The sequence below is a fragment of the Pocillopora verrucosa genome, chromosome 12 (genome assembly GCF_036669915.1).
Source record: "Pocillopora verrucosa isolate sample1 chromosome 12, ASM3666991v2, whole genome shotgun sequence".
Taxonomy (NCBI): Eukaryota; Metazoa; Cnidaria; class Anthozoa; order Scleractinia; family Pocilloporidae; genus Pocillopora; species Pocillopora verrucosa.
Window position 1 is genome coordinate 19364160 of NC_089323.1, and position 27471 is coordinate 19391630.

A 27471-nucleotide genomic window follows, 5' to 3' on the forward strand; every position below is an offset into this window, starting at 1 on the left:
AGCCTGTTGAGAAGGAACCAGGAGCACTGAGAAGGTTTTTCTTAGTTATAAACAAATTACTCCAATCCTCGATATATCGCACCGCCTCCTACGTGAGGGTTTTCCCAAAGAGGTCTGGCCCTAATCCTCGCTTTGACGCTTGGTCACCAGCGGGAAGTCAGGCATGCTCGTACTCAGAGTCTATTTTGATTGCAACAATATCCGGTTAACAATCATACTTAAAACGTTGATCTGCACGGAATATTGTGTTGTTTCTGCCCAGCAAGTTCAACCGATGCAACCGAAATGAAAGCAGGAATTTTCAAAGCTGCAAGTTTTGTTCGTTTTCTTGTCGCGGTCGTGATTCTGGCAATGATTTTGGTGGTAACACCTTGCCGAGGTCAACAAAGATGTTCTCCGTTGACTATTCCTTTCTGTCAGGGTTTATCGTACAATAGCACAATACTGAATCCCACGATGCAGCAACGAGTGTCTCGCGAACTCTCTCGATTTTCACCTTTGATGAAGATTGCTTGTTCGGATGATTTAGCATTTTTTCTTTGTTCCATGTTCGCACCGATTTGCACGCTGTCACAGACTCCTATTCTACCGTGCCGCTCGCTTTGCAACAGTGTTAGACGCGATTGTGAGGACCCTTTGAAGACCATAGGCTTCACGTGGCCGGAGCCTCTCAACTGCGATAACTTTCCAGACCGTGATGGTAAGGACTTCTGTGTTGTTATACCAGATAAAACCACCCCTCAGCCGCCAGTAACGGAGAGAGCCAAGGGTGAGCTTTCATTTGTTCAGTTTTAACTTGTTCGCGTTAATTGAGGATTTACCAAGAAACGGTTTTAAGTATTATGGCATGTAGCACAATTACATTAGTCAGGAGCCGAGTGCAAATAACTTTTAGGGTCGAGGTGTGATATGGTTGTTAGATGGTGTTACTTGCGTGACATAAGATATTGCCAAATCAGTTATCAAAGCTAACTTCAACAAACGTTTTTGGAACATGAAGAGGTTAAATGACACACTACCCGCAAGCTGGGGATCTTGAAGGCATTAAAAAAACATTAATCTGTGTTTATTCTATCTACGTTTTGGTATTGGTTCCGTATGTGCTCATCAGAAGGCGTCAAAAGTTCTTTGTTTGTCTCCAATCTTCACCCTAAGTTGCTGTAATTTGAACTTAATCAAAACAAATTTTCCGTATGTTTAGCGCCATGGTACTCTCTTATTTGAAATGCAAAACAAACCGTGGTTATTTTAGGTTCGTCATACGATCGTGCTCTGTCTTCGCACGATTCACAGTGACTTAGATTAGAAGCAACTGTTTGTAGTCCAGCATTTGCCGATCCAATGTGCTACACGGGCTAAAAACTAGGTCTCCAGGAAGTTCTTTGTGTTTCAGCTCGCAAATGACCACCAAATTACTAACGAAAATCGATTTACCTTAAGTTGTTACTCGTTAATTAGTTTTTCAGCATATCGCAGATTGGCTCAACGAGTGCATTTTATTGATTAATTTACTAATCAAAACTATAAAAAAATTCTTGGACGTGAAAAGTTATCACCAGCCCAACTTGTGCACTAATAGGACATTTTGCGCGTTATACCTGTGTAAGTGTCATGTGCGTGGGCATTTCGCCGAGTTATCTGTAGTCTTTTTTATTATTATTTAAAGATATGATCGATGGCGGGTTTCCTTTTCAAATTTTGTCATAGTTTTGATGTTAAATTGGTAACAGCACCTCCTGTCGTCCAATTCTGTCTCCAACCGTACTCGTGTTTACAGCCCAAACTTGGCTCCACTCAGTCTTATTACCATCGCGAATTAACTGATTCATTGATTACTTGATACACTGATTGATTGATCCTTTGGTTCCCTGAAAGATTTTGTAACTTTCTGTGTCAGATACACCTGAGTTCCTCCTCGTCGCGAACCGTAAGGATATCCTTCGTGTTGAGCTTAACCCAGTTGCACACAAGACACTGGTCTCACGTCAGATGGCAGCTGTAGCCATCGATTTCGACTTTGACATGGGATTTATTTTCTGGACTGACGTAGTCAAAGGCAATATCCAGCGCGCACCGGTTAATAACGGCGAGAATACGGAGGTGCTGATAGATGGTCTTGTATCACCCGAGGGACTGGCTGTCGATTGGATGAACAAGAAGTTGTATTGGACCGACACAGGGACAGATGAAATTGAAGTAGCGGGTTTCGATGGTGGCCATAGAATGGTTCTGATTGATACAGGACTAAAAAACCCAAGGGCGATTGTTGTACACCCCAGTGCTGGGTAAGCGTAGTGTTTGTTTCCTTAATCTTTCACACCCTAACATCAGTATGCATATTCTCCATACTGTTCTCTATACACTTCCTATGGTAACGACAAGGAGAATTTGTTTAACAAGCAACAGTTATTCTCGTGACGTTAATGTTGAATTTATTGATGGTATTATAGGGAGAAATTAGATGCTGGTCACGCGAAGTGGTCAAAGTGTCAAGAGTGTTCTAGTCTCTCAGTCGTTGTGTAAATATTTCAAGGAATTTTTTCGGTCGGACAAATTACCCTTAACTTAAAATTTTAGTTCGTTAAGATGAAAAAAAATGAAAATAGGAGGAACATGGATGTTTAAAGACGGATTGGACTAGCAAGGATTGCAAATGAAAAATCTGAAAATTTTAAGAATAAAGGGGGTAAGTTTCTGAGATAATTTGTTTTTAATCAAATGTGTTGATAAAGTCAATTAGCCACCGTGGATAGATTCTAAAGGTGACATTTCCGTGCGTTAGACGCCATGTAATTTGCGAGCTGTAATTTCAGGAAATGTTTTCAATACACAGAAACCTAGATGTGTATTCTCAAATGTCAGTAGTCTCTTTACCTAATATACTCGTCCTTCGAAGGACGAAACGCCCAGGGGAACTAACCCTCGGGGTGGGGAGGGGGTGGGTTGAAATGGATCAGTTGCTTAGGGTAGGAGGTACTTGACGCCCACCAAAACCTTTTTGTAAAGCTTTTTGGCCTTTAAGTACGACAAGCATGTAGCCTTGCTCAAAGTTATTAATTTTTTTTTTAGTTACATGTTCTGGTCTGATTGGGGAAAAGCAGCCAAAATTGAAAAATGCAGCATGGATGGAGAGAGTACGTCACGGAAAATTCTCGTCAGTCAGAATATCATTTGGCCAAATGGACTTACAATCGACTACAGTGAGGATAGAATTTGGTGGACTGATGCACGATTCGGCACGATTGAGTCCGTGGATTTAAACGGTGGAGATCGGAAAGTCGCTTTGCGAAGCAGCCGTGCTCGGTACACCTTCGGTATTTCACTATTTCAAGACTCTATCTTTGTAGCCAAGCGACAAGGAGGGCGTAAGATACTTAAAGTCGACAAGTCTGGGGGCAAAAGATCGGTGACCCTGCTACGATATCTATACGGACCGAGGGGAATTGTGGTATATCATCCTTCAAGGCAGCCGGGAACAGGTCAGAATTGTGTTTTGTCGATGTGTTTAAATATGACCGAGTGACTTCTTGTACAGACGTTTGCACGTTACGCAGTGTATTTTTTAAGTCATTTTTTACGTTTTCTTTTCCATTTGTTGGCATTATTTTGGTCTTCTTTGGTCCATTAAATTTGTTTATTCAGTCAGTCATTCATTCATTCACCTACCCAAGCAATCCTCATTTCATCCATTAGCCACGATGAGCAAGACACACTTTCTCCTTACAATATCAATACAATATGAAGCAGACAAGGGATGAGAATAAAGAAAAATATCAATTAGGGGCAGAGTCAATGGGCTCTTTGTTGGGGATTATAAAATAGTTGATCCAATACCAAATTCTCCGAATCAACACGAAAAGAATTGTACGGCAGAGAGTAGGGAGAAATACTAGTGAGATCTTGAGAGTCGAAGGGTTAAGGTATTTACTCGCTTATTAGGTAATTCTCTTGATCTTTCATGTTCTTTGGACTGTTTGTCGCTCTGTTGTTCTAACCGCTCTCTCACCTCTCTTTTTCAATTTTTAGTTATTATAATGTTGTTTGTTTGGTTCCTTCAGTGTTAATCATGCTGATCCAAGTGTACTTCTTTCTGTGTGACTTTGAAGCCCATTTAACAGCTTACAGGTGTGTTTTCTTTGCATAGGCAATAATCCATGCAGTGACTCTGGAGGTTGCAGTCACATCTGTTTACTAGCTCCAAAAGATCTCGATCCAAAAGGTTATTCTTGTCACTGTCCCCCTGGATTGATGATGCTTCAAGATGAAAAGACCTGCATGTCCTCAGGTAATAATAAATAATCAGGTACAGGTGATTCAACGCCGTAGGCCTCAATGTGTTAATAGAAGACACAAGAAGCTGGTCCTTCCAGCAGCAGCGCGAACTCTAGCGCTGTGTTGTGTCTTATTCAGGGGGGCTATAAGAAATTTTAAGAATTGTTGGGGTCGGGTGTGGGGGGGGGGGACGGGTGGGGAGGACGGGTGGTGGCCACATACCCTGCATCTTATAGTTTTAAGGTGTGACAATCTCTTACAAGGAATCTTAAAATATAACAAAAATATCATTTTTAACTTTTTTTCTTAGATGCTTTAAAGTGCAAGGAAGGAATGTGTCTCAATGGGGGCACTTGTATCGAGAAAGCAAGGGCACTTCCCGCATGTAGGTGAGAGAGATGTTCTAAGTGTTAAGGGGCCGATATTTCAGCAGATTATTGACTTATTGAAACACAGACTGGCACGATCCATTATTGAATAAGCTCATCTGCTCAGGAAATACTCAAGCATTCTTTGAAAAATTGAAAAATCAAACACTGTGCATCAGAAACAATTTAAGGTTTTGGTATTTATAGTAAGTAATCAATACTATTCTAGACAGGTTTCCGCACACTTTATAACCTCTGAGATTACTTCGGTTATCACATCGCTCATTTCCACTATCAGACGCAGTTAATGATGAGAACAAGGAAAAACTTCCAAGGGGATAAGTTCTCAGATGTACTTGTTAGAAGTAATCCCAAATTTTAGAATAGAAGAATTTTCAGTTGAGCGTCACGGTTAATACGATAATGCTTTGATTTTGCTTTAAATCACATCGTGATAAATCCGAAAAACTCCCGCCAACCTCTCAGCCAATCAGATTTAATCTAATGCCGTTGGCGACGTGGTCACTTAATTTTTCCCGCGCTATGAGCATTTTCTTGCTTTTATTTTGAGTCCTGATTGGTTCCCTGAGATAATAACCTTTACTCTGGTTGGCTGTTGTGATAACTTCGATTAATCTTTCAGCGAAATGTTTCCTATGGAACACAGTTAAACGCTGGGTAAACAGAAATAAGGAACAAACTGTTATTCTCCACAGTTGCCCTTCTGATTATAAGGGACCCAGATGTCAAGAAATCAGCCCGGTGCATATCTCCACCACAATTTCTCCTTCAACGAAACAGGACAGCTGTGAGCCGTTAACGATACCTCTTTGTCGCTCTTTGCCTTATAATACTACAATATTTCCCAACTTTTTGAATCACACAACACAAGACGAGGCCGCTCTTTATGTCCACCAGTTTTATCCTTTGGTACAATACGGCTGCTCGGAGCATTTAGGGCTCTTCCTCTGTGCTGTTTACGCGCCAGTTTGTACAGTGTTAGGTTCTGCAGTCCCGCCCTGTCGTTCCCTTTGTAATAGTGCAAGACTCGGCTGTGAGGGTCTGATGAAACGTTTCGGTGTTAAATGGCCAGAGAGTTTGAAGTGCGAACGATTTCCTGAATTAGGTTCTGAAATCTGCGTTGGACTCAATGAAACCTTGGAACCCACCTCCCAGCCACCAACTGGTGAGAAATGTAAGTATTGTTTTACATGTCTTATCGTTGCTCAAAGTTTTGTCTTTGTGCATTCTTCTAAGTCCTTGTTTTAAAGCCTCATTGATCTTTCTGGAAGGAAAAGAAAATCGAGAACACCAAGAAAGTAGACTTATTTCTGAGGAATGTTTGCCAAACAATGTTCTTATTTTCAGATGAGATTTTTTTGGCATTGTTAGGGTAACAACCATCTTTATTCCCTCTCTTCTCGTTTCCTCTCTCCAAGGAGGAAGTGAAAGAGAACTCGAGATAGAGGTGACTAAATGGCTCCCTGCTCCTAACCGAGATTTACTGGTATCCAGCCCTTAATTAGGAGTTCATGGGTTCAGATCATGAATTCAGTTATTTCCTGTGCTTTATGACATTCCTTTTACATAATTACATCTGGTATTTGTCCTCAGCTTCCAATGGGTCTTGTTTGGCCAGTCAGTTCCTATGTAAGGCTACAGAAGAGTGTGTTGACTACGCTCTTCTATGTAATGGTAACGATGATTGTGGAGACAACTCAGATGAAGACATCTGTGATAATTCCACCGCTATTTCACATTGTGGAAGCAACGAGTTTAAATGCCGTGAAACGGGAGAATGTTTGAAAAACTTTCTTGTTTGTGACGGCTCCTATGACTGTGATGACAAATCAGACGAAGAAGGCTGTAATAGCACTGTTCCGTGTGGATCCGATGAGTTTAAATGCCGTGAGTCTGGAGCATGTATTAGAAAACGTGCTGTTTGTGATGGATTGCTGGATTGTATCGACAAATCAGACGAAGAAGGATGTGACAATGAAACCTCATGTGTCGGTAAGCTTTTTCGATGCAATTCAACCAGAAGATGCATTGATGAAAAATGGGTTTGTGATGGCCATGCAGATTGTGATGATATGTCAGATGAATTAGTATGCCCTACGACTGAATTCTGCAGACCCCTATTTCTGTGTCAGTCGGGTCCTCGTCGTTGTATTCCCTATCACTGGCTGTGTGATGGATCTAACGACTGTGGAGACAACTCTGATGAACAGTATTGCAGTTGGTCAGTTTGTCCAAACAACCAGGTTTATTGTAAACGGCTCGGGATGTGTTTGCCAAGCCGATGGAAATGTGATGGTCAACGAGACTGCCCTGACAACTCGGATGAAGCAGACTGTCCAAATCTTCCTAAATGCGGCGACAGTGAGTTCCAATGCGTTGATAAGTCTTGTGTGCAAATAAGTTCAGTTTGTGACGGGAAAGTTGACTGTATAGACAAATCGGACGAAAATCTCTGCAATTACACTCGAGCATGTACAAGCAATGAGTTCCAATGTCATAGCACCGGAGTGTGTATCAACAAAGTCTTTGTATGTGATGGTAGTAATGACTGTGGAGACAAGTCCGATGAAGAAAAGTGTAACACCACCACGCCTTGCAGTATTACCGACCAGTTTCAGTGTGGAACTACTGGAAGATGCATCAAGAAGGATCTTGTTTGTGATGGTTATGATGATTGTGGAGACAACTCGGATGAAGAAAAGTGTAACAGCACTCTACAAGGCAGCTGCGAGCTGTTGACGATGCCCATTTGTCGAAATTATATGCCGTACAATACTACGATATTTCCAAACTTGTTAAGTCACAGAACCCAAGACGAGGCAGCGAAGGATCTCTTCCAGTTTTATCCTTTGATGAAGAAATATTGCTCGTCACATATTGAGTTTTTCTTTTGCACTGTTTACGCACCAATTTGTACTATATCTAAAACGGCAGTTCCTCCATGCCGTTCTCTTTGTGATAGTGCTAAAGTGAGCTGTGAAAGATCTTTGAAAGAGTTTGGCTTCAAATGGCCCGAGGTTGTATCCTGTGAGAGATTTCCACGTATAGGAGAGAAGGAGTGCATTGGAGTTAATCCAACAGCACCCGTAAGCTCACCGATGGCGTTACTTGAGACCTGTAAGTACAACACTTGAATGATCTTAGAACGAATAGCAATTTGCAATTGAGTGTCGATAGGTATTTGGGATAGCTTTGGGTTTGCCTTAGCACCAGACATTTTTATTGGTTTAAGAAATCACTCCCGCATCTCAAGCAATTAGATATTGTACTAAGACCAATCACGACTTGTTTACTCCTGTTTTCCCGCGCTTCAGGACATTTCCTTATTTTACTGTGAGTTCACATTGGTTTACAATAACAATATTGTTTTTGTGACACTCAAGAGCAAAGCGTTCTACCGTTCAAAGGTATTTTACTGTATTTCTTTATTCTTTAAGTAGGTTTTTTGGTTTGTTATTCCAAGTTAGTTCAGGCTAGATCACGTAGAAGTAATTTCATGGTTTAACGCCTTTTTACGACGGTCAATTCCTTCTCCCTTTCCCAACATGTTATGTACTTTGAACGTAACAACCATCGTAACCATAGCTTATAGGAAAGACACATAGAATGAGATTTGGGCTGATATCAACTCAGTCATAATTTTGAGGATTCTGAACCAAGGAGGGTCCTATTTTATCGTTTTTTGACAGATGCTTTGATGTGCACTAAAGAAAGTTGTGTTCGTGGAGGTACCTGTCTTGAAGGTTTCAATCCATTGCCCTTCTGTAGGTGGGTAAATAAATCGTGTTTATTCAATCAATAGGTTAACCGGCCCCATACACACCCTACATCAGTAAGCAAGTTCTCCTTACTGTTCTCCTAACACATCCTATGGTTGTGACATGGAGAATTTTTCTAAAAATCAAGAGTGTCATGAGTTGACTACAATCTCTTTTATTCTTATCACCTTAATGTTTGGTTAAAAGAGAAAGTCACTTCTCGATGAGGATTTTATGGAAACGGAACATCAATAATAGCCTTTTAAGCTTAGCCTTAAAGGCATTAGCGAGTGACCGAGAGAACGACATTTTTCACGGAAACATAGGCGATTTCTTATACCAACCTTTAAAATATCAAGTCCAACAAAACTTCCGTTAGCAAGCAGCGAGAATTATCGGTTTGATCTTTTCACTGAAAGTAGTAGTTGAGAGAGCCATTTATTCTCTGTCCGCAGTTGCAGATGCGAAGAAATCGTCAAGACGCTTCCGCCAGTGTACATGTCCACCACAATTTCTCCTGCAACGAAACAGGACAGCTGTGAGCCCTTAACGATACCTCTTTGTCGTTCTATGCCTTATAATAATACAATATTTCCCAACTTTTTGAATCACACAACACAAGACGAGGCCGCTCTTTATGTCCACCAGTTTTATCCTTTGGTAAAAGTCGGCTGCTCGGAGCATATAGGTTTGTTCCTCTGTGCTGTTTACGCGCCAGTTTGTACAGTGTTAGGTTCTGCAGTCCCGCCCTGTCGTCCCCTTTGTAATAGTGCAAGACTCGGCTGTGAGGGTCTGATGAAAAGTTTCGGTTTCGAATGGCCAGAGAGTTTGAACTGCGAACAATTTCCTGAATTAGGTTCTGAAATCTGCGTTGGACTCAATGAAACCTTGGAACCCACCTCCCAGCCACCAATTGGTGAGAAATGTAAGTATTGTTTTACATGTCTTATCGTTGCTCAAAGTTTTGTCTTTGTGCGTTCTTCTAAGTCCTTGTTTTAAAGCCTCATTGATCTTTCTGGAAGGAAAAGAAAATCGAGAACACCAAGAAAGTAGACTTATTTCTGAGGAATGTTTGCCAAACAATGTTCTTATTTTCACATGAGATTTTTTTTGCATTGTTAGGGTAACAACCTTCTTTATTCCCTCTCTTCTCGTTTCCTCTCTCCAAGGAGGAAGTGAAAGAGAACTCGAGAGAGAAGTGACTATATGGCTCCTGCTCCTAACCTTGACACGAGATTTACTGGTATCCAGCCCTTAATTAGGAGTTTATGGGTTTAGAGCATGAATTCAGTTATTTCCTGTGTTTCATGACATTCCTTTTACATAATTACATCTGGTATTTGTCCTCAGCTTCCAATGGGTCTTGTCTGGCCAGTCAGTTCCTGTGTAAGACTACAGAAGAGTGTATTGACTACGCTCTTCTATGTGATGGTAACGATGATTGTGGAGACAACTCAGATGAAGATATCTGTGGTAATTCCACCGTTGTTTCACATTGTGGAAGCAACGAGTTTAAATGCCGTGAAACGGGAGAATGTTTGAAAAACTTTCTTGTTTGTGACGGCTCCTACGACTGTGATGACAAATCAGACGAAGAAGGCTGTAATAGCACTGTTCCGTGCGCTGCCGATGAGTTTAAATGCCGTGAGTCCGGAGCTTGTATCACAAAACGTGCTGTTTGTGATGGATTGCTGGATTGTATCGACAAATCAGACGAAGAAGGATGTGACAATGAAACCTCATGTGTCGGTAAGCTTTTTCGATGCAATTCAACCAGAAGATGCATTGATGAAAAATGGGTTTGTGATGGCCATGCAGATTGTGATGATATGTCAGATGAATTAGTATGCCCTACGACTGAATTCTGCAGACCCCTATTTCTGTGTCAGTCGGGTCCTCGTCGTTGTATTCCCGATCACTGGCTGTGTGATGGATCTAACGACTGTGGAGACAACTCTGATGAACAGTATTGCAGTTGGTCAGTTTGTCCAAACAACCAGGTTTATTGTAAACGGCTCGGGATGTGTTTGCCAAGCCGATGGAAATGTGATGGTCAACGAGACTGCCCTGACAACTCGGATGAAGCAGACTGTCCAAATCTTCCTAAATGCGGCGACAGTGAGTTCCAATGCGTTGATAAGTCTTGTGTGCAAATAAGTTCAGTTTGTGACGGGAAAGTTGACTGTATAGACAAATCGGACGAAAATCTCTGCAATTACACTCGAGCATGTACAAGCAATGAGTTCCAATGTCATAGCACCGGAGTGTGTATCAACAAAGTCTTTGTATGTGATGGTAGTAATGACTGTGGAGACAAATCTGATGAAGAAAAGTGTAACACCACCACAACTTGCAGTATTACCGACCAGTTTCAGTGTGGAACTACTGGAAGATGCATCAAGAAGGATCTTGTTTGTGATGGTTATGATGATTGTGGAGACAACTCGGATGAAGAAAAGTGTAACATCACTCTACAAGGCAGCTGCGAGCCATTGACGATGCCCATTTGTCGAAATTATATGCCGTACAATACTACGATATTTCCAAACTTGTTAAGTCACAGAACCCAAGACGAGGCAGCGAAGGATCTCTTCCAGTTTTATCCTTTGATGAAGAAATATTGCTCGTCACATATTGAGTTTTTCTTTTGCACTGTTTACGCACCAATTTGTACTATATCTAAAACGGCAGTTCCTCCATGCCGTTCTCTTTGTGATAGTGCTAAAGTGAGCTGTGAAAGATCTTTGAAAGAGTTTGGCTTCAAATGGCCCAAGGTTGTATCCTGTGAGAGATTTCCACGAATAGGAGAGAAGGAATGCATTGGAGTTAATCCAACAGCACCCGTAAGCTCACCGATGGCGTTACTTGAGACCTGTAAGTACAACACTTGAATGATCTTAGAACGAATAGCAATTTGCAATTGAGTGTCGATAGGTATTTGGGATAGTTTTGGGTTTGCTTTAGCACCAGACATTTTTATTGGTTTAAGAAATCACTCCCGCATCTCAAGCAATTAGATATTGTACTAAGACCAATCACGACTTGTTTACTCCTGTTTTCCCGCGCTTCAGGACATTTCCTTATTTTACTGTGAGTTCACATTGGTTTACAATAACAATATTGTTTTTGTGACACTCAAGAGCAAAGCGTTCTACCGTTCAAAGGTATTTTACTGTATTTCTTTATTCTTTAAGTAGGTTTTTTGGTTTATTATTCCAAGTTAGTTCAGGCTAGATCACGTAGAAGTAATTTCATGGTTTAACGCCTTTTTACGACGGTTAATTCCTTCTCCCTTTCCCAACATGTTATGTACTTTGAACGTAACAACCATCGTAACCATAGCTTACAGGAAAGACACATAGAATGAGATTAGGGCTGATATCAACTCAGTCACAATTTTGAGGATTCTGAACCAAGGAGGGTCCTATTTTATCGTTTTTTGACAGATGCTTTGATGTGTACTAAAGAAAGTTGTGTTCGTGGAGGTACCTGTCTTGAAGGTTTCAATCCATTGCCATTCTGTAGGTGGGTGAATAAATCGTGTTTATTCAATCAATAAGCTAACCGGCCCCATACACACCCTACATCAGTAAGCAAGTTCTCCTTACTGTTCTCCTAACACATCCTATGGTTGTGACATGGAGAATTTTTCTAAAAATCAAGAGTGTCATGAGTTGACTACAATCTCTTTTATTCTTATCACCTTAATGTTTGGTTAAAAGAGAAAGTCACTTTTCGATGAGGATTTTATGGAAACGGAACATCAATAATAACCTTTTAAGCTTAGCCTTAAAGGCATTAGCGAGTGACCGAGAGAACGATATTTTTCACGGAAACATAGGCGATTTCTTATACCAACCTCTAAAATATCAAGTCCAACGAAACTTCCGTTAGCAAGCAGCGAGAATTATCGGTTTGATCTTTTCACTGAAAGTAGTAGTTGCGAGTGCCATTTATTCTCTGTCCGCAGTTGCAGATGCGAAGAAATCGTCAAGACGCTTCCGCCAGTGCACATGTCCACCACAATTTCCCCCTCAACGAAACAGGACAGTTGTGAGCCGTTAACGATACCTCTTTGTCGATATATGTCTTATAATACTACAATATTTCCCAACTTTTTGAATCACACAACACAAGGCGAAGCCGCTGTTGGTGTTTACCAGTTGTATCCTTTGGTAGCAGTCGGCTGCTCGGAGCATATAAGTTTGTTCCTCTGTGCTGTTTACGCGCCAGTTTGTACAGTGTTAGGTTCTGCAGTCCCGCCCTGTCGTCCCCTTTGTAATAGTGCAAGACTCGGCTGTGAGGGTCTGATGAAACGTTTCGGTTTCGAATGGCCAGAGAGTTTGAACTGCGAACGATTTCCTGAATTAGGTTCTGAAATCTGCGTTGGACTCAATGAAACCTTGGAACCCACCTCCCAGCCATCAATTGGTGAGAAATGTAAGTATTGTTTAGCATGTCGTATGGTTGCTGAAAGTTTTGTCTTTGTGCATTCTTCTAAGTCCTTGTTTTAAAGCCTCTTTAATCTTTCGGGAAGGAAAAGAAAGTCGAAAATAGGAAGAAAGTAGACTTATTTCCGAGGAATGTCCGCTAAACAATTTTTTAATGTTCATATGAGATTCTGTTGGCATTGCCGGGGTAACAACCTTCTTTATTCCCTCTCTTCTCGTTTCCTCTCTCCAAGGGGGAAGTGAAAGAGAACTCGAGAGAAAGGTGACTTTATGGCTCTCTGCTACTAAACTCGACACGAGATTTACTGCTATCCAACCCTTGATTAGGTGTTTATGGATTCAGATCATGAATTCAGTTATTTTCTTGTGTTTCATGACATTCCTTTTACATAATTACATCTGGTGTTTGTCCTCAGCTTCCAATGGGTCTTGTCTGGCCAGTCAGTTCCTATGTAAGGCTACAGAAGAGTGTATTGACTACGTTCTTCTTTGTGATGGTAACGATGATTGTGGAGACAACTCAGATGAAGATATCTGTGGTAATTCCACCGTTATTTCACATTGTGGAGGCAACGAGTTTAAATGCCGTGAAACAGGAGAATGTTTGAAAAACTTTCTTGTTTGTGACGGCTCCTATGACTGTGATGACAAATCAGACGAAGAAGGCTGCAATAGCACTGTTCCGTGTGGATCCGATGAGTTTAAATGCCGTGAGTCTGGAGCATGTATTAGAAAACGTGCTGTTTGTGATGGATTGCTGGATTGTATCGACAAATCAGACGAAGAAGGATGTGACAATGAAACCTCATGTGTCGGTAAGATTTTTCGATGCAGATCAACGAAAAGATGCATCAATGAAAAGTGGGTTTGTGATGGCCATGCAGACTGTGATGATATGTCAGATGAACTAGTGTGCCCTACGACTGAATTCTGCAGACCCCGATTTCTGTGTCAGTCGGGTCCTCGTCGTTGTATTCCCGATCACTGGCTGTGTGATGGATCTAACGACTGTGGAGACAACTCTGATGAACAGTATTGCAGTTGGCCAGTCTGTCCAAACAACCAGGTTTATTGTAAACGGCTCGCGATGTGTTTGCCAAGCCGATGGAAATGTGATGGTCAACGAGACTGCCCTGACAACTCGGATGAAGCAGATTGTCCAAATCTTCCTAAATGCGGTGACAGTGAGTTCCAATGCGTTGATAAGTCTTGTGTACAAATAAGTTCAGTTTGTGACGGGAAAGTTGACTGTATAGACAAATCGGACGAAAAACTCTGCAATTACACTCAAGCATGTACAAGCAATCAGTTCCAATGTCATAGCACCGGAGTGTGTATCAACAAAGTCTTTGTATGTGATGGTAGTAATGACTGTGGAGACAAGTCCGATGAAGAAAAGTGTAACACCACCACACCTTGCAGTATTACCGACCAGTTTCAGTGTGGAACTACTGGAAGATGCATCAAGAAGGATCTTGTTTGTGATGGTTATGATGATTGTGGAGACAACTCGGATGAAGAAAAGTGTAACATCACTCTACAAGGCAGCTGCGAGCCGTTGACGATGCCCATTTGTCGAAATTATATGCCGTACAATACTACGATATTTCCAAACTTGTTAAGTCATAGAACCCAAGACGAGGCAGCGAAGGATCTCTTCCAGTTTTATCCTTTGATGAAGAAATATTGCTCGCCACATATTGAGTTTTTCTTTTGCACTGTTTACGCTCCAATTTGTACTATGACTAAAACAGCAGTTCCTCCCTGCCGTTCTCTTTGTGATAGTGCAAAAGTGAGCTGTGAAAGATCTTTGAAAGAGTTTGGCTTCAAATGGCCCGAAGTTGTATCCTGCGAGAGATTTCCACGAATAGGAGAGAAGGAATGCATTGGAGTTAATCCAACAGCACCCGTAAGCTCACCGGCGGCGTCAATTGAGACTTGTAAGTACAACACTTGAATGATCTTGGAGCGAATAGCAATTTTCAATTGAGTGTCGAAAGTTATTTGGGATAGGTTTGGTTTCGCTTTGGCACCAAACATTTTTATTGGTCTAAGAAATCACTCCCGCATCTTAAGCAATCAGATATTGTACTAATACCAATCACGACCTGTTTACTCCTGTTTTCCCGCGCTTCAGGACATTTCCTAATTTTACTGTGAGTTCACATTGGTTTATAATAACAATATTGTTTTTGCGACACTCAAGAGCAAAGCGTTTCATCCTTCAAAGGTATTTGACTGTATTTCTTTATTCTTTAAGTAGGTTTTTTGGTTTATTATTCCAAGTTAGTTCAGGCTAGAACACGTAGAAGTAATTTCATGGTTTAACGCCTTTTTACGACGGTCAATTCCTTCTCCCTTTCCCAACATGTTATGTACTTTGAACGTAACAACCATCGTAACCATAGCTTATAGGAAAGACACAAAGAATGAGATTTGGGCTGATGTCAACTCAGTCACAATTTTGAGGATTCTGAACCAAGGAGGTTCCTATTTTATCGTTTTTTGACAGATGCTTTGATGTGCACTAAAGAAAGTTGTGTTCGTGGAGGTACCTGTCGTGAAGGTTTCAATCCATTGCCCTTCTGTAGGTGGGTAAATAAATCGTGTTTATTCAATCAATAGGTTAACCGGCCCCATACACACCCTACATCAGTATGCAAGTTCTCCTTACTGTTCTCCTAACACATCCTATGGTTGTGACATGGAGAATTTTTCTAAAAATCAAGAGTGTCATGAGTTGACTACAATTTCTTTAATTCTTATCACCTTAATGTTTGGTTAAAAGAGAAAGTCACTTCTCGATGAGGATTTTATGGAAACGGAACATCAGTAATAGCCTCTTAAGCTTAGCCTTAAAGGCATTAGCGAGTGACCGAGAGAACGACATTTTTCACGGAAACATAGGCGATTTCTTCTACCAACCTCTAAAATATCAAGTCCAACAAAACTTCCGTTAGCAAGCAGCGAGAATTATCGGTTTGATCTTTTCACTGAAAGTAGTAGTTGAGAGAGCCATTTATTCTCTGTCCGCAGTTGCAGATGCGAAGAAATCGTCAAGACGCTTCCACCAGTGCACATGTCCACCACAATTTCTCCTGCAACGAAACAGGACAGCTGTGAGCCCTTAACGATACCTCTTTGTCGTTCTATGCCTTATAATACTACAATATTTCCCAACTTTTTGAATCACACAGCACAAGACGAGGCCGCTCTTTATGTCCACCAGTTTTATCCTTTGGTAAAAGTCGGCTGCTCGGAGCATATAAGTTTGTTCCTCTGTGCTGTTTACGCGCCAGTTTGTACAGTGTTAGGTTCTGCAGTCCCGCCCTGTCGTCCCCTTTGTAATAGTGCAAGACTCGGCTGTGAGGGTCTGATGAAAAGTTTCGGTTTCGAATGGCCAGAGAGTTTGAACTGCGAACAATTTCCTGAATTAGGTTCTGAAATCTGCGTTGGACTCAATGAAACCTTGGAACCCACCTCCCAGCCACCGATTGGTGAGAAATGTAAGTATTGTTTTACATGTCTTATCGTTGCTCAAAGTTTTGTCTTTGTGCGTTCTTCTAAGTCCTTGTTTTAAAGCCTCATTGATCTTTCTGGAAGGAAAAGAAAATCGAGAACACCAAGAAAGTAGACTTATTTCTGAGGAATGTTTGCCAAACAATGTTCTTATTTTCACATGAGATTTTTTTTGCATTGTTAGGGTAACAACCTTCTTTATTCCCTCTCTTCTCGTTTCCTCTCTCCAAGGAGGAAGTGAAAGAGAACTCGAGAGAGAAGTGACTATATGGCTCCTGCTCCTAACCTTGACACGAGATTTACTGGTATCCAGCCCTTAATTAGGAGTTTATGGGTTTAGAGCATGAATTCAGTTATTTCCTGTGTTTCATGACATTCCTTTTACATAATTACATCTGGTATTTGTCCTCAGCTTCCAATGGGTCTTGTCTGGCCAGTCAGTTCCTGTGTAAGGCTACAGAAGAGTGTATTGACTACGCTCTTCTATGTGATGGTAACGATGATTGTGGAGACAACTCAGATGAAGATATCTGTGGTAATTCCACCGTTGTTTCACATTGTGGAAGCAACGAGTTTAAATGCCGTGAAACGGGAGAATGTTTGAAAAACTTTCTTGTTTGTGACGGCTCCTACGACTGTGATGACAAATCAGACGAAAAAGGCTGTAATAGCACTGTTCCGTGCGAAGCCGATGAGTTTAAATGCCGTGAGTCCGGAGCTTGTATCACAAAACGTGCTGTTTGTGATGGATTGCTGGATTGTATCGACAAATCAGACGAAGAAGGATGTGACAATGAAGCCTCATGTGTCGGTAAGCTTTTTCGATGCAATTCAACCAGAAGATGCATTGATGAAAAGTGGGTTTGTGATGGCCATGCAGATTGTGATGATATGTCAGATGAATTAGTGTGCCCTACGACTGAATTCTGCAGACCCCTATTTCTGTGTCAGTCGGGTCCTCGTCGTTGTATTCCCGATCACTGGCTGTGTGATGGATCTAACGACTGTGGAGACAACTCTGATGAACAGTATTGCAGTTGGTCAGTTTGTCCAAACAACCAGGTTTATTGTAAACGGCTCGGGATGTGTTTGCCAAGCCGATGGAAATGTGATGGTCAACGAGACTGCCCTGACAACTCGGATGAAGCAGATTGTCCAAATCTTCCTAAATGCAGCGACAGTGAGTTCCAATGCGTTGATAAGTCTTGTGTGCAAATAAGTTCAGTTTGTGACGGGAAAGTTGACTGTATAGACAAATCGGACGAAAATCTCTGCAATTACACTCGAGCATGTACAAGCAATGAGTTCCAATGTCATAGCACCGGAGTGTGTATCAACAAAGTCTTTGTATGTGATGGTAGTAATGACTGTGGAGACAAATCTGATGAAGAAAAGTGTAACACCACCACACTTTGCAGTATTACCGACCAGTTTCAGTGTGGAACTACTGGAAGATGCATCAAGAAGGATCTTGTTTGTGATGGTTATGATGATTGTGGAGACAACTCGGATGAGGAAAAGTGTAACAGCACTCTACAAGGCAGCTGCGAGCTGTTGACGATGCCCATTTGTCGAAATTATATGCCGTACAATACTACGATATTTCCAAACTTGTTAAATCACAGAACCCAAGACGAGGCAGCGAAGGATCTCTTCCAGTTTTATCCTTTGATGAAGAAATATTGCTCGCCACATATTGAGTTTTTGTTTTGCACTGTTTACGCACCAATTTGTACTATATCTAAAACGGCAGTTCCTCCATGCCGTTCTCTTTGTGATAGTGCTAAAGTGAGCTGTGAAAGATCTTTGAAAGAGTTTGGCTTCAAATGGCCCGAGGTTGTATCCTGTGAGAGATTTCCACGAATAGGAGAGAAGGAATGCATTGGAGTTAATCCAACAGCACCCGTAAGCTCACCGGCGGCGTCACTTGATACTTGTAAGTATAACACTTGAATGATCTTGGAGCGGAGAGCAATTTTCAGTTGAGTGTCTAGAGTAATTTGGAATAGCGTTGGGTTTGCTTTAGCACCAAACATTGTAATTGGGCTACGAAAACCAACTCTCGCATCCTAAGCAAGTAGATATTGTAACAAAACCAATCCCCACTTTTTCTCTCTGATTGCCCGTGCTTCAGGTCATTTCCTTACTATCTTATGAGTTTCCATTGGCTTGTGATGACATTTTAAGTTTTGCTTTTGCGACGCTCAATAATAGAGCGTTCCATTGTCAAAGATATTTTACTATATTTCTTTACTTTTCATGTAGATGGTTTTTGGTATTCAAACGTCGTGCGCAGTACAAAATTTAGAAGGAACACATGGTTGCAAGCCTTTTTACGGCTGTCATTTCCTTCCCGCTTTCCCAACATGTCATGCGCTTTTAACTTACCGACTATCGTAACAATAGTTTATGGGATTAACACTCAGAATAAAAGTTAGGCTCCCTACATCTATGGAAACATGTATACCATCTGAGACATTGACGCAACATCCTTAAAATAGGGTTCATCCACTTTAGGTACAATGCTTCCCTCGATTTCTTGATCAGAAATACCGTGACAAAGTAATAATGCTATATTACACAGGGGAACAAGTCCAGTCTTTGCTATCATGATACTGACTTCCAATTGATTACTTCCTTACCACCCAAAGTAAGAAATAAAGTCTTGCTTGATCATGGCTTGCACTTTAACGTAACAAAACCCTTGAGGGGAGATCTGATGCCACTCAGTCGCCATTACAAAGATTCTGAATTGAGAGGTTTTTTATCGCTTTTCCACAGATGCTTTGATGTGTACTAAAGAAAGTTGTGTTCGTAGAGGTACCTGTATCGAAGGTTTTCAGTCATTTCCTTCGTGTAGGTGAGTGAATAAATTACGTTTATTCCGTCCTAATAAGCCTCTAAACCTGGACATCAGTACCAAAGTTTTCCATATTGTTCTCTACACATTCCTGTGGTTCTTACAAGGAAAATTTGTCTAACAATCAAGCGCAACTTGACTTGGCTACAATTTCCTTTGTTCTCATGTCCTTTAAGTTTGATTTAAGGATGCCATTGTTAAAATAAATTAAAACTTCTCTCACTCAGGGGTTAATGGTTTAGGAACATTTATTTCAACTGCTTTTAATTTTCTGAAGCGAAGATTACATTATCTCCGACCAAACTTGTCTCAGGTCCTCGTAGCGATTACTGTAACTTATGTAATAAAAGAGAAAGGAACCTTTTTTGATGGGATTTTATGGAAGCGGAACCTCACTTAAAACCTTGTTTAGCTCAGCCATACACATCAGCGAGTGATCATGAGAACGAAATTTTCCAAGGATAGATTTCTGATACCAAATTCTCGAATATGAAGTACAAGAAAGCTTGCGTCGGCCAGTAACGAGAGTTATCTTTTTGGTCTTTTCACCGAAAGAGGTAGTTGAGAGAGCCATTTCTTATCTGTTCGCAGTTGCAGATGCGAAAAAATCATGAAGACGCTTCCACCAGTGCACATGTCCACCACAATTTCTCCCTCAACGAAACAGGACAGTTGTGAGCCGTTAACGATACCTCTTTGTCGATCTATGCCTTATAATACTACAATATTTCCCAACTTTTTGAACATCACAACACAAGAAGAAGCCGCTCCTTATGTCCACCAGTTTTATCCTTTGGTAAAATCTGGCTGCTCGAAGCATTTAGGGCTCTTCCTCTGTGCTGTTTACGCGCCAGTTTGTTCAGTATTAGGTTCTGCAGTCCCGCCCTGTCGTCCCCTTTGTAATAGTGCAAGACTTGGCTGTGAAGATCTGTTGAACCGTTTTGGTGTTAAATGGCCAGAGAGTTTGAACTGCGAACGATTCCCTCTAGAAGGTGTAAGTGACTGCGTTGGAGTGAATGGATCGAGGGGACCCACCCCTCTGCCGCCAACAAGTGAGTTAAAAAAACAAAACTGAAAGATCTTATCATCATGAGTATTATCAAACGTACTCTGCTACCTTCGAAATACATAAGTTTATTCTTTGTGTGCCGTTTTAAATTCTGAAATTTCATTAGCTTCCCAGTGTACGTTCATGGCCCCAAGTGAATGATACGCACAATAGTGACTTGAGGTCCCCTTTTCATCCCGAGCGTAAACTTTAATAAATTTTCAATTTAGTTACACCGCTTACCATTTCGACCATAAGTAGTATTTTCACTTTTGTTTTTCCGTTCTTGCGGTTATAGCGGGTTTCGCCCATAACGAGTTTCGCACATATCGTTTCGCCCAGAACGAGACTGGTTTCGCCCAGAACAATAAAGGTTTCGCCCATAAGTAAAACTTCTACACTCTCACTCGGAAAACGTCAACTTTATAAACGTTTGTATGCACAGAATGAAGAAAAGTGACTTGACCTGAGATCATGAAATTTTGAAACGAACAAGTTACTGTTGAAACGAACAAGTCAATTATAGCTTTCACTGTGGAGCGGGGATTGTTAAGGTAATTCGCGCACGAAATACTGCAGAGACGTCCGTTTGTCGTAAAAGCATTGCTATGATTATTTTGCATCACTTTTCTTCTCGAGAATTAAATTAAACGCTTTTGAAAACACTTGCGCGTGGAACATATCATCGTTGCAAATCTTTTGTACACGGAAGATAAGTTCCGCACGCCAGCTTATGAATACATGTGAATACGGTTTCGTGAATACTAAAACAAAGGAATCGAGAGTTAAAGATTGTATTTCTGACACAGGTAACGGCAACATATAATTGGAAAAGAGATAGAAACTAGTCAAGTTCATGAGTGCGCGCGCGTGGAATAGCTTTACTACTCCGACGAAGCGTGCGGTACGAAAGCTTTAACTTAAAGGAAATTACCGTCTTGCACAAAAAATCTCAATCAAACCTTATCAATAGAATTTGAAAAGCTCATCTTACGTGCGCAATTTCGCATTTGAAGAGTTATTTTGTAGACCACTTGAGGAGGACGCCATACTGCAATAAATAAACGCCACGCATCGAGGCCTGTCCGACCTCGTTTTCGTGCTAGTATTCCCAGGCCCCGCGCTACGTCCGCCATTACGAAAGTCGTGTATGAACATTGTATGAACAGAAAACAAAAGCCCGGTTACCGGGCTCATCTGAAGCATATGTCTAAAGAGGCCCTTAGCCTGGATAATCACTGACTGTCAGTCTGGGCGAATCGAATTTATGCCTGGGCGAAACCATTCTCGTTATGGGCGAAACGCTTCTTGGGCGAAACTCGTTATGGGCGAAACCCGCGGATACCGTTCTTGCTGCGTTCAAAAATTTGTCTCACATCATAACAGAACACATAATTCAAAACTGAAATCGGCTAGAACGCTTACGGAGTATCTCGACAGCAATTGGCAGGTCTTGGGTTTATTCCTAACAAACTCATACATTTGTTATTTTTCTTCAGTGTCTAGTCGCTCCTGTCTTACCAGTCAGTTCCAATGTACCATCACAGAAGAGTGCATTGACAAAAGTCTTGTTTGCGATGGTAAGGATGACTGTGGTGATGACTCAGACGAAGACAGCTGTGGTGCCGAATGTGACAGCAGTGAATTTCAATGCGATGATAGATCCTGTGTCCTGATAAGTGTTGTTTGTGACGGCAAAACTGACTGTGTGGACAAATCGGACGAGAAACACTGTAATTACACTCAAACATGTACAAGCAATCAGTTCCAATGTCGTAGCACTGGGGTATGCATCAACGAAATCTTTGTATGTGATGGTAGTAATGATTGTGGAGACATGTCCGATGAAGAGAAGTGTAACACCACCGCACCCTGTAACACTACCGACCAATTTCAGTGTGGAGCCTCTGGAAGCTGTATCGCGAAGTATGTCGTTTGTGATGGTAATGATGATTGCGGAGACAACTCGGATGAAGTCGACTGTGAAGATGATCGTCTTTGTGATACTGATGAGTTTGAATGCAATGCAACAGGACGATGTATCCCTGCAAAATGGGTGTGTGATGGAGTCAATCATTGCCCTGACAGCTCAGATGAGGCAAAATGCGACAATATTGAGTGTGGCGAGGAAAGATTTCGATGTAAGTCCAGCCCAAGAGTCTGCATCTTAACCACATGGATCTGTGATGGGCAGGATGACTGTGGAGATAACTCTGATGAAGTGAACTGTTCCTTACCTGAATGCAATACGGGAGAGTTCCTTTGCAAGCCTTCCAAGTTGTGTATGCCTGTCAGATGGAAGTGTGATGGTGAATCTGACTGTTCAGACAATTCAGATGAAGCAGACTGTCCTGAATTCTCGTGTTCCAGCGGACACTTTAGATGCAACAGTTCAGGAGGGTGCATTCCAGAAAGATGGGTTTGTGATTTAGATAAAGACTGCAAGGATGAATCAGATGAAGTTAACTGTGCTAAGACTACGTGTGAACCTTCGCAATTTTCATGCGAAACATCTGGAAAGTGTCTACCAAAAGGATGGGTTTGTGATGGCCAAGACGATTGTTCTGATCGATCGGATGAAAAGCACTGCACCCGAAATAAATGTGGAGATGAGGAATTTTTATGCAAAGCCACAGGTACTTGTATCCCAGAGAAACAACGCTGCAATGGTTTAAATGAATGTCAGGATAACTCTGATGAATTGGACTGTACCTTGCCTGTTTGCAAAGAGGATCGATTTCTTTGCGGTTCCAGGGGTTGTGTGCCTAACACATGGAAGTGCGATGGTGATTCTGACTGCCCAGGCAACTCGGACGAAGTCAACTGTTCTAGAGTTGCTGAACAATGTCGCAAAAATGAATTGCAGTGTAAGGATGGTTCGTGCATTCACAGCATCTGGGTTTGTGATGGCGAGCAAGATTGTGAAGACAATTCAGATGAGCTTAACTGCACTTCTCCAAATAAATGCGACGGGAATGAATGCGGTGAGTTGTAACAGAAGGATTGTAGTCTTCCTGTTGTAGCTAAAGGAGAGCTAAAGCTCTACCTTTATGGCAAATACGAAAGGCTAAATTTGATCAAATGTTTGTCTTTATTCTTGAATAAACATTACGTCTTTAATGTTGTCGTTATTTTAGGTCACACTTTGTGCGTAACAAATCAGTTCATCTGTGAGAATGGGAGGTGCATAGATGTGCAAGAAAGGTGTGACAGAAAATCTGATTGCTCTGATGGTTCTGATGAGGCAGATTGTGGTACGTTATTCTCAAATTGTTATTGTGTCATACGCGAGACACCATCTGTAAGTTCCATCTTTTATTACATGGTCTTAATTAGACAGAACCCCAGTGGCAGCCCTTGGGTTCTTCTCTGTATAGAGCACGGTGCGGGTGGTGTTGTGGGCCAGATGCAACCATGTTGCACGATCGTGCTCCGCGTTTTACGTTTTCTAGATAGTACACAAAGGGCCAGGGACGAGCTCATTCTCGTGTTGGTAATATGTCAAGCGAGAGGAATTACGAAACGTTCCACAGTGCAGCCTGTCATTGTAAAGTGACCTGAATTGGCCTTCACGTTTTACCGAAACTCTAAAGAACATGACGTATTAGTCAGATGCTCATTTTCTTACTATGTATTAAGTGGTTTAAAATCGAAGTGCTCAAACGAAACCTTTCCAATTAATTGATTGGTTGAGTCTAAGGGTTCAAGGACAATGGCAATCACCTTGTGCTAATGAATGATTTAGTCTCTAGCTTCCGCAAGTGATGTCCTGTGTTTTTGATTTCCAGACGGGGAAATCTGCCAAATCCGAGGAAACTGCAGTCAAAGTTGTACAGTTGACAGAGATGTTTACACCTGCAAATGCTCCGAGGGATACGAGTTAACATCAAACTACAAAACCTGCCGAGCTTTAGGTGAGAAATGACCGGCCTATGCGCCACTTCTCTGTGTAGTTCTCAGGCATTGAGAAGCAGACGACTGAGATGAGTTATGAACATAAGGATCAATTTCAGCTTCTGAGCAATTACGCACCAACCCCGCACCTAACCCAACAGTAGTCAACTGATAACAAGTTAAGATTAAAGTTGGGTTAAGGGAGGGGTAGGTGCGCAGTCGCTCAAATATTGACATTGATCTGAACGTTACAGGACATGGTCTTATGAAAACAGTATGGGAAAACAGCGAGAGAAAGAGAGGGAGAGAGAGAGAGAGAGAATCACGGCGTCGGTAGGGATGTTTCGTTTCTACTGAAGCAAGAAAAAATCAGGGTAAATCAGAGAGGAAGGGCCTCCTTGATATACGTGAATTTCATTTCATTTTCTTTGAGACGTCTCCAGGAAGGGCTAAGCTCAAACAACATAATGGCTTGTAGTGAAAGGATTGGTTTTGTTGCTAAAAACGACTCCAAGAAATGTGCTTTTTTGCGAAAGTTTCAATGTGTACATTTGATCGAAGTGTGGTTCCGTTTCCTTCCCAAACACAAAATATCGTTAGTGAAATCGATATTTCTCAACATTCGCCCTCATTTCCCTTTCTGTCTCCTCGACTTAAGAAGGTGAGTTTCCTCTGCTGTGGGTTTGTCTTCCTCTACGAGCTCTCATTCTATTTACCTCAGTTTACTATTTAGCTATTTGTTTATTTGCCATTTTATCAATTCTTCCAATCTTTTACCATTTCAGGCCCACAGGGATTTGTTTTTGTTGTAAATCGCGTGGACATTCGCCGATTCTCAATTGACACACTAACTCCTGAGCTAGTAGTTTCTGCTGATCAAACAAACATCCTTTTTTGGATTTCAACTTTGATACAAGACATATTTACTGGAGTGATAGGAAATATGACAGTCATGACAGTATTCGACGAGCACCGGTTGATAACGGCAGTGATATTGAAGTGATTATCGAGGGAAATCTCGAGGGACCAGAAGGATTAGTAGTGGACTGGATCAACAAGAAGTTATATTGGATTGATACCAACTCGACAGCACCAGAGATTGAAGTTGCTGACCTAAATGGGAAAAATCGTATGAGTCTTATCCAGGAAGACTTACAAAAGCCAAGAGCTATTGCAGTACATCCGTTTCTCGGGTAATCACTTTGTTGGGAATTTTTTTTGTCGTACCTTCCTGCTGCTTAGGGACCGAAAATTATTTATCGCAGGGAAGGGGGGGGGGAGGGTTTTGGTTGTGATACGTTAACATTACCTTATCCTCTCCTAAGGCTCTGTAGAATTCTTATGACCCACCCCCCCTCATTTGCAGTTAATTTTCAGTCAATTTTCAATAGCCTCCCTCCTTTTATACTCTGTTAGCGACGACTGATCCCCCCTCCGTTTTCCCCTGAAAACCACGTGATCCCCCAATCCTCCACCCCCCCTCCCACGATAAATAATTAGTCCCCTATTGTATTTCTATGTAATCAAGAATACATTTGTTTCTTTTCAATTGTTTATTTATTTTTTTGATCGTCTGTCGACCATTTTTCACCTTTTTCTAGTTATCTGTACTGGACTGACTGGGGTGACGCAGGTAAAATAGAGAGATGCGCTATGAATGGTGATAGTGCAACACGTAGAGCTATCGTAACTGACAACATAGGCTGGCCTAATGGGATCACAATAGACTACACTCTAAACAGAATCTGGTGGACTGATGCCAAGCAACAAACCATTGAATCTGCTGACTTGAATGGAAAACATCGCAAAGTTTTCTTGAGGGCCACGCCTTTAGAACATCCTTTTGGGATTTCAGTCTTCCTTGACAACGTTTTCTGGACAGACTGGAAAACATCGAAACTCCATGTTGCAAATAAGTTTACTGGAAAGGTTGCAAATGCTGTTGTTCTGCAAAGGCCGATGGATGTTGTTGTGTTTCATCGACAAAGGCAGCCAGTAGGTTAGTCTAATCACACGAAGTCAGTCTTGTAGTAATCGCATGGGTTTTGCTTCACTACGCCTCTTGATTGGCCAATAACAAGTCTAACCACTTAGTAGACCAATCAGATAAAAGTTCAAAATCTTTTGCATAGTGCTGGCCACGTGTATTTTTCGTTGAACCTTATTGGTTTATCTGTCTTGTTAGCGGTTTTCTTGATTGGTCTTTGCAATCGGTTTAAATTATAAGGAGAACTTATAGCCTGATCACTGCTAGAAGGTAAGCGATGAGCTCGATTGTGTAGCAAGGAAAGCTTAAGAAAGTATTTACATACCATCCCCTGGGAGTGAAATACTGTTGCTCAGCTCACAGGGTTATGCTCTGAAAATAGAGGGTCACTTGGCTGGTAAATCTCTGTTATTTCAAGAAGAAAATGATGAAGGGAGTTTTTACGAAATTTCTAAATCGTACCAAATTCATTTGAGCTTAAAGGGGAGACCTACTGGGATGACCTGATGGTTGGCGCGTAGGACATTGGATCGAAAGAGTATGATCCAAGGCTAGAGTCACTTGCTGCGTCGTGTTCTTGTGCACAGGACTTTACTCTCACGGGAGCGTAAATGGGTACCAGCTAACTTTCAGGGGAAACCTGGTGACGTGCAGGGGGGTAACGTGCGATGAAAATCCAGGAGAAGCAATATTCTCAGTCAATCAATGCTTTAGAAAATAGAAAGAACAATACGTTGCGAAAATTATGAGACTTTTGCTGACTGAACCTCACTCATTCCCTCTAAAACAAGCCACAGTTGAATGAAAAGCGAAAGTTCAGTTTTATGTGTCTTGTTTCATTTGCAGGATCCAATCCTTGTGATGTCCCTACACAGCTCGGTGGCTGCAGTCACATCTGTTTATTGGCGCCTGTCGACTCTTACCCACAAGGCTTTTCATGCCATTGTCCACCTGGACTAACACTGCTTGCTGACCAGAAGACCTGTCATTCGCAGGCTCAGCCGCAACCTTGAGAAGTGGAGACTGGAGGAGGCGCAAGGGAGGGGGGGAGGGGGGGTTGCCACAAAACCTTTGCTTTTATAACAAATATTTACCATCAACATTTCTATGCTTAGAGTTATTCTCATTTTTAGTTTCCGATATAAGCTGGCTCACGAATCTGCCACGTTTTTCTTGCAACGTAGACTTGGCAATATTTTCTTTTTCAGAGGACACTACACTAAAGGAACACGCCCTAAAAGTCAGTTAGCCAAAAGTAAATTGTTACCACCGGACCATCATTTCCCCTGTTTA

At 41.6% G+C, this 27471-nt stretch overlaps 1 protein-coding gene across 1 annotated transcript; it reads left to right on the top strand.

The window, feature by feature from the left end:
* Positions 1-200: 200 nt before the first annotated feature.
* LOC131771480 (low-density lipoprotein receptor-related protein 1) lies at positions 201-27216 on the top strand. Its single transcript, XM_066158849.1, is given in 25 exon segments — positions 201-769; positions 1898-2285; positions 3070-3479; positions 4145-4285; positions 4583-4661; positions 5357-5835; positions 6255-7778; positions 8351-8429; positions 8875-9344; positions 9770-11293; positions 11866-11944; positions 12390-12859; positions 13287-14810; positions 15383-15461; positions 15907-16376; positions 16802-18325; positions 19171-19249; positions 19841-20301; positions 21797-23281; positions 23435-23551; positions 24086-24211; positions 24977-25078; positions 25081-25384; positions 25793-26190; positions 27025-27216. Coding segments are annotated over 25 exon segments (12963 nt in total). The 5' UTR covers positions 201-285; the 3' UTR covers positions 27192-27216.
* The last annotated feature ends 255 nt before the right edge of the window (positions 27217-27471 follow it).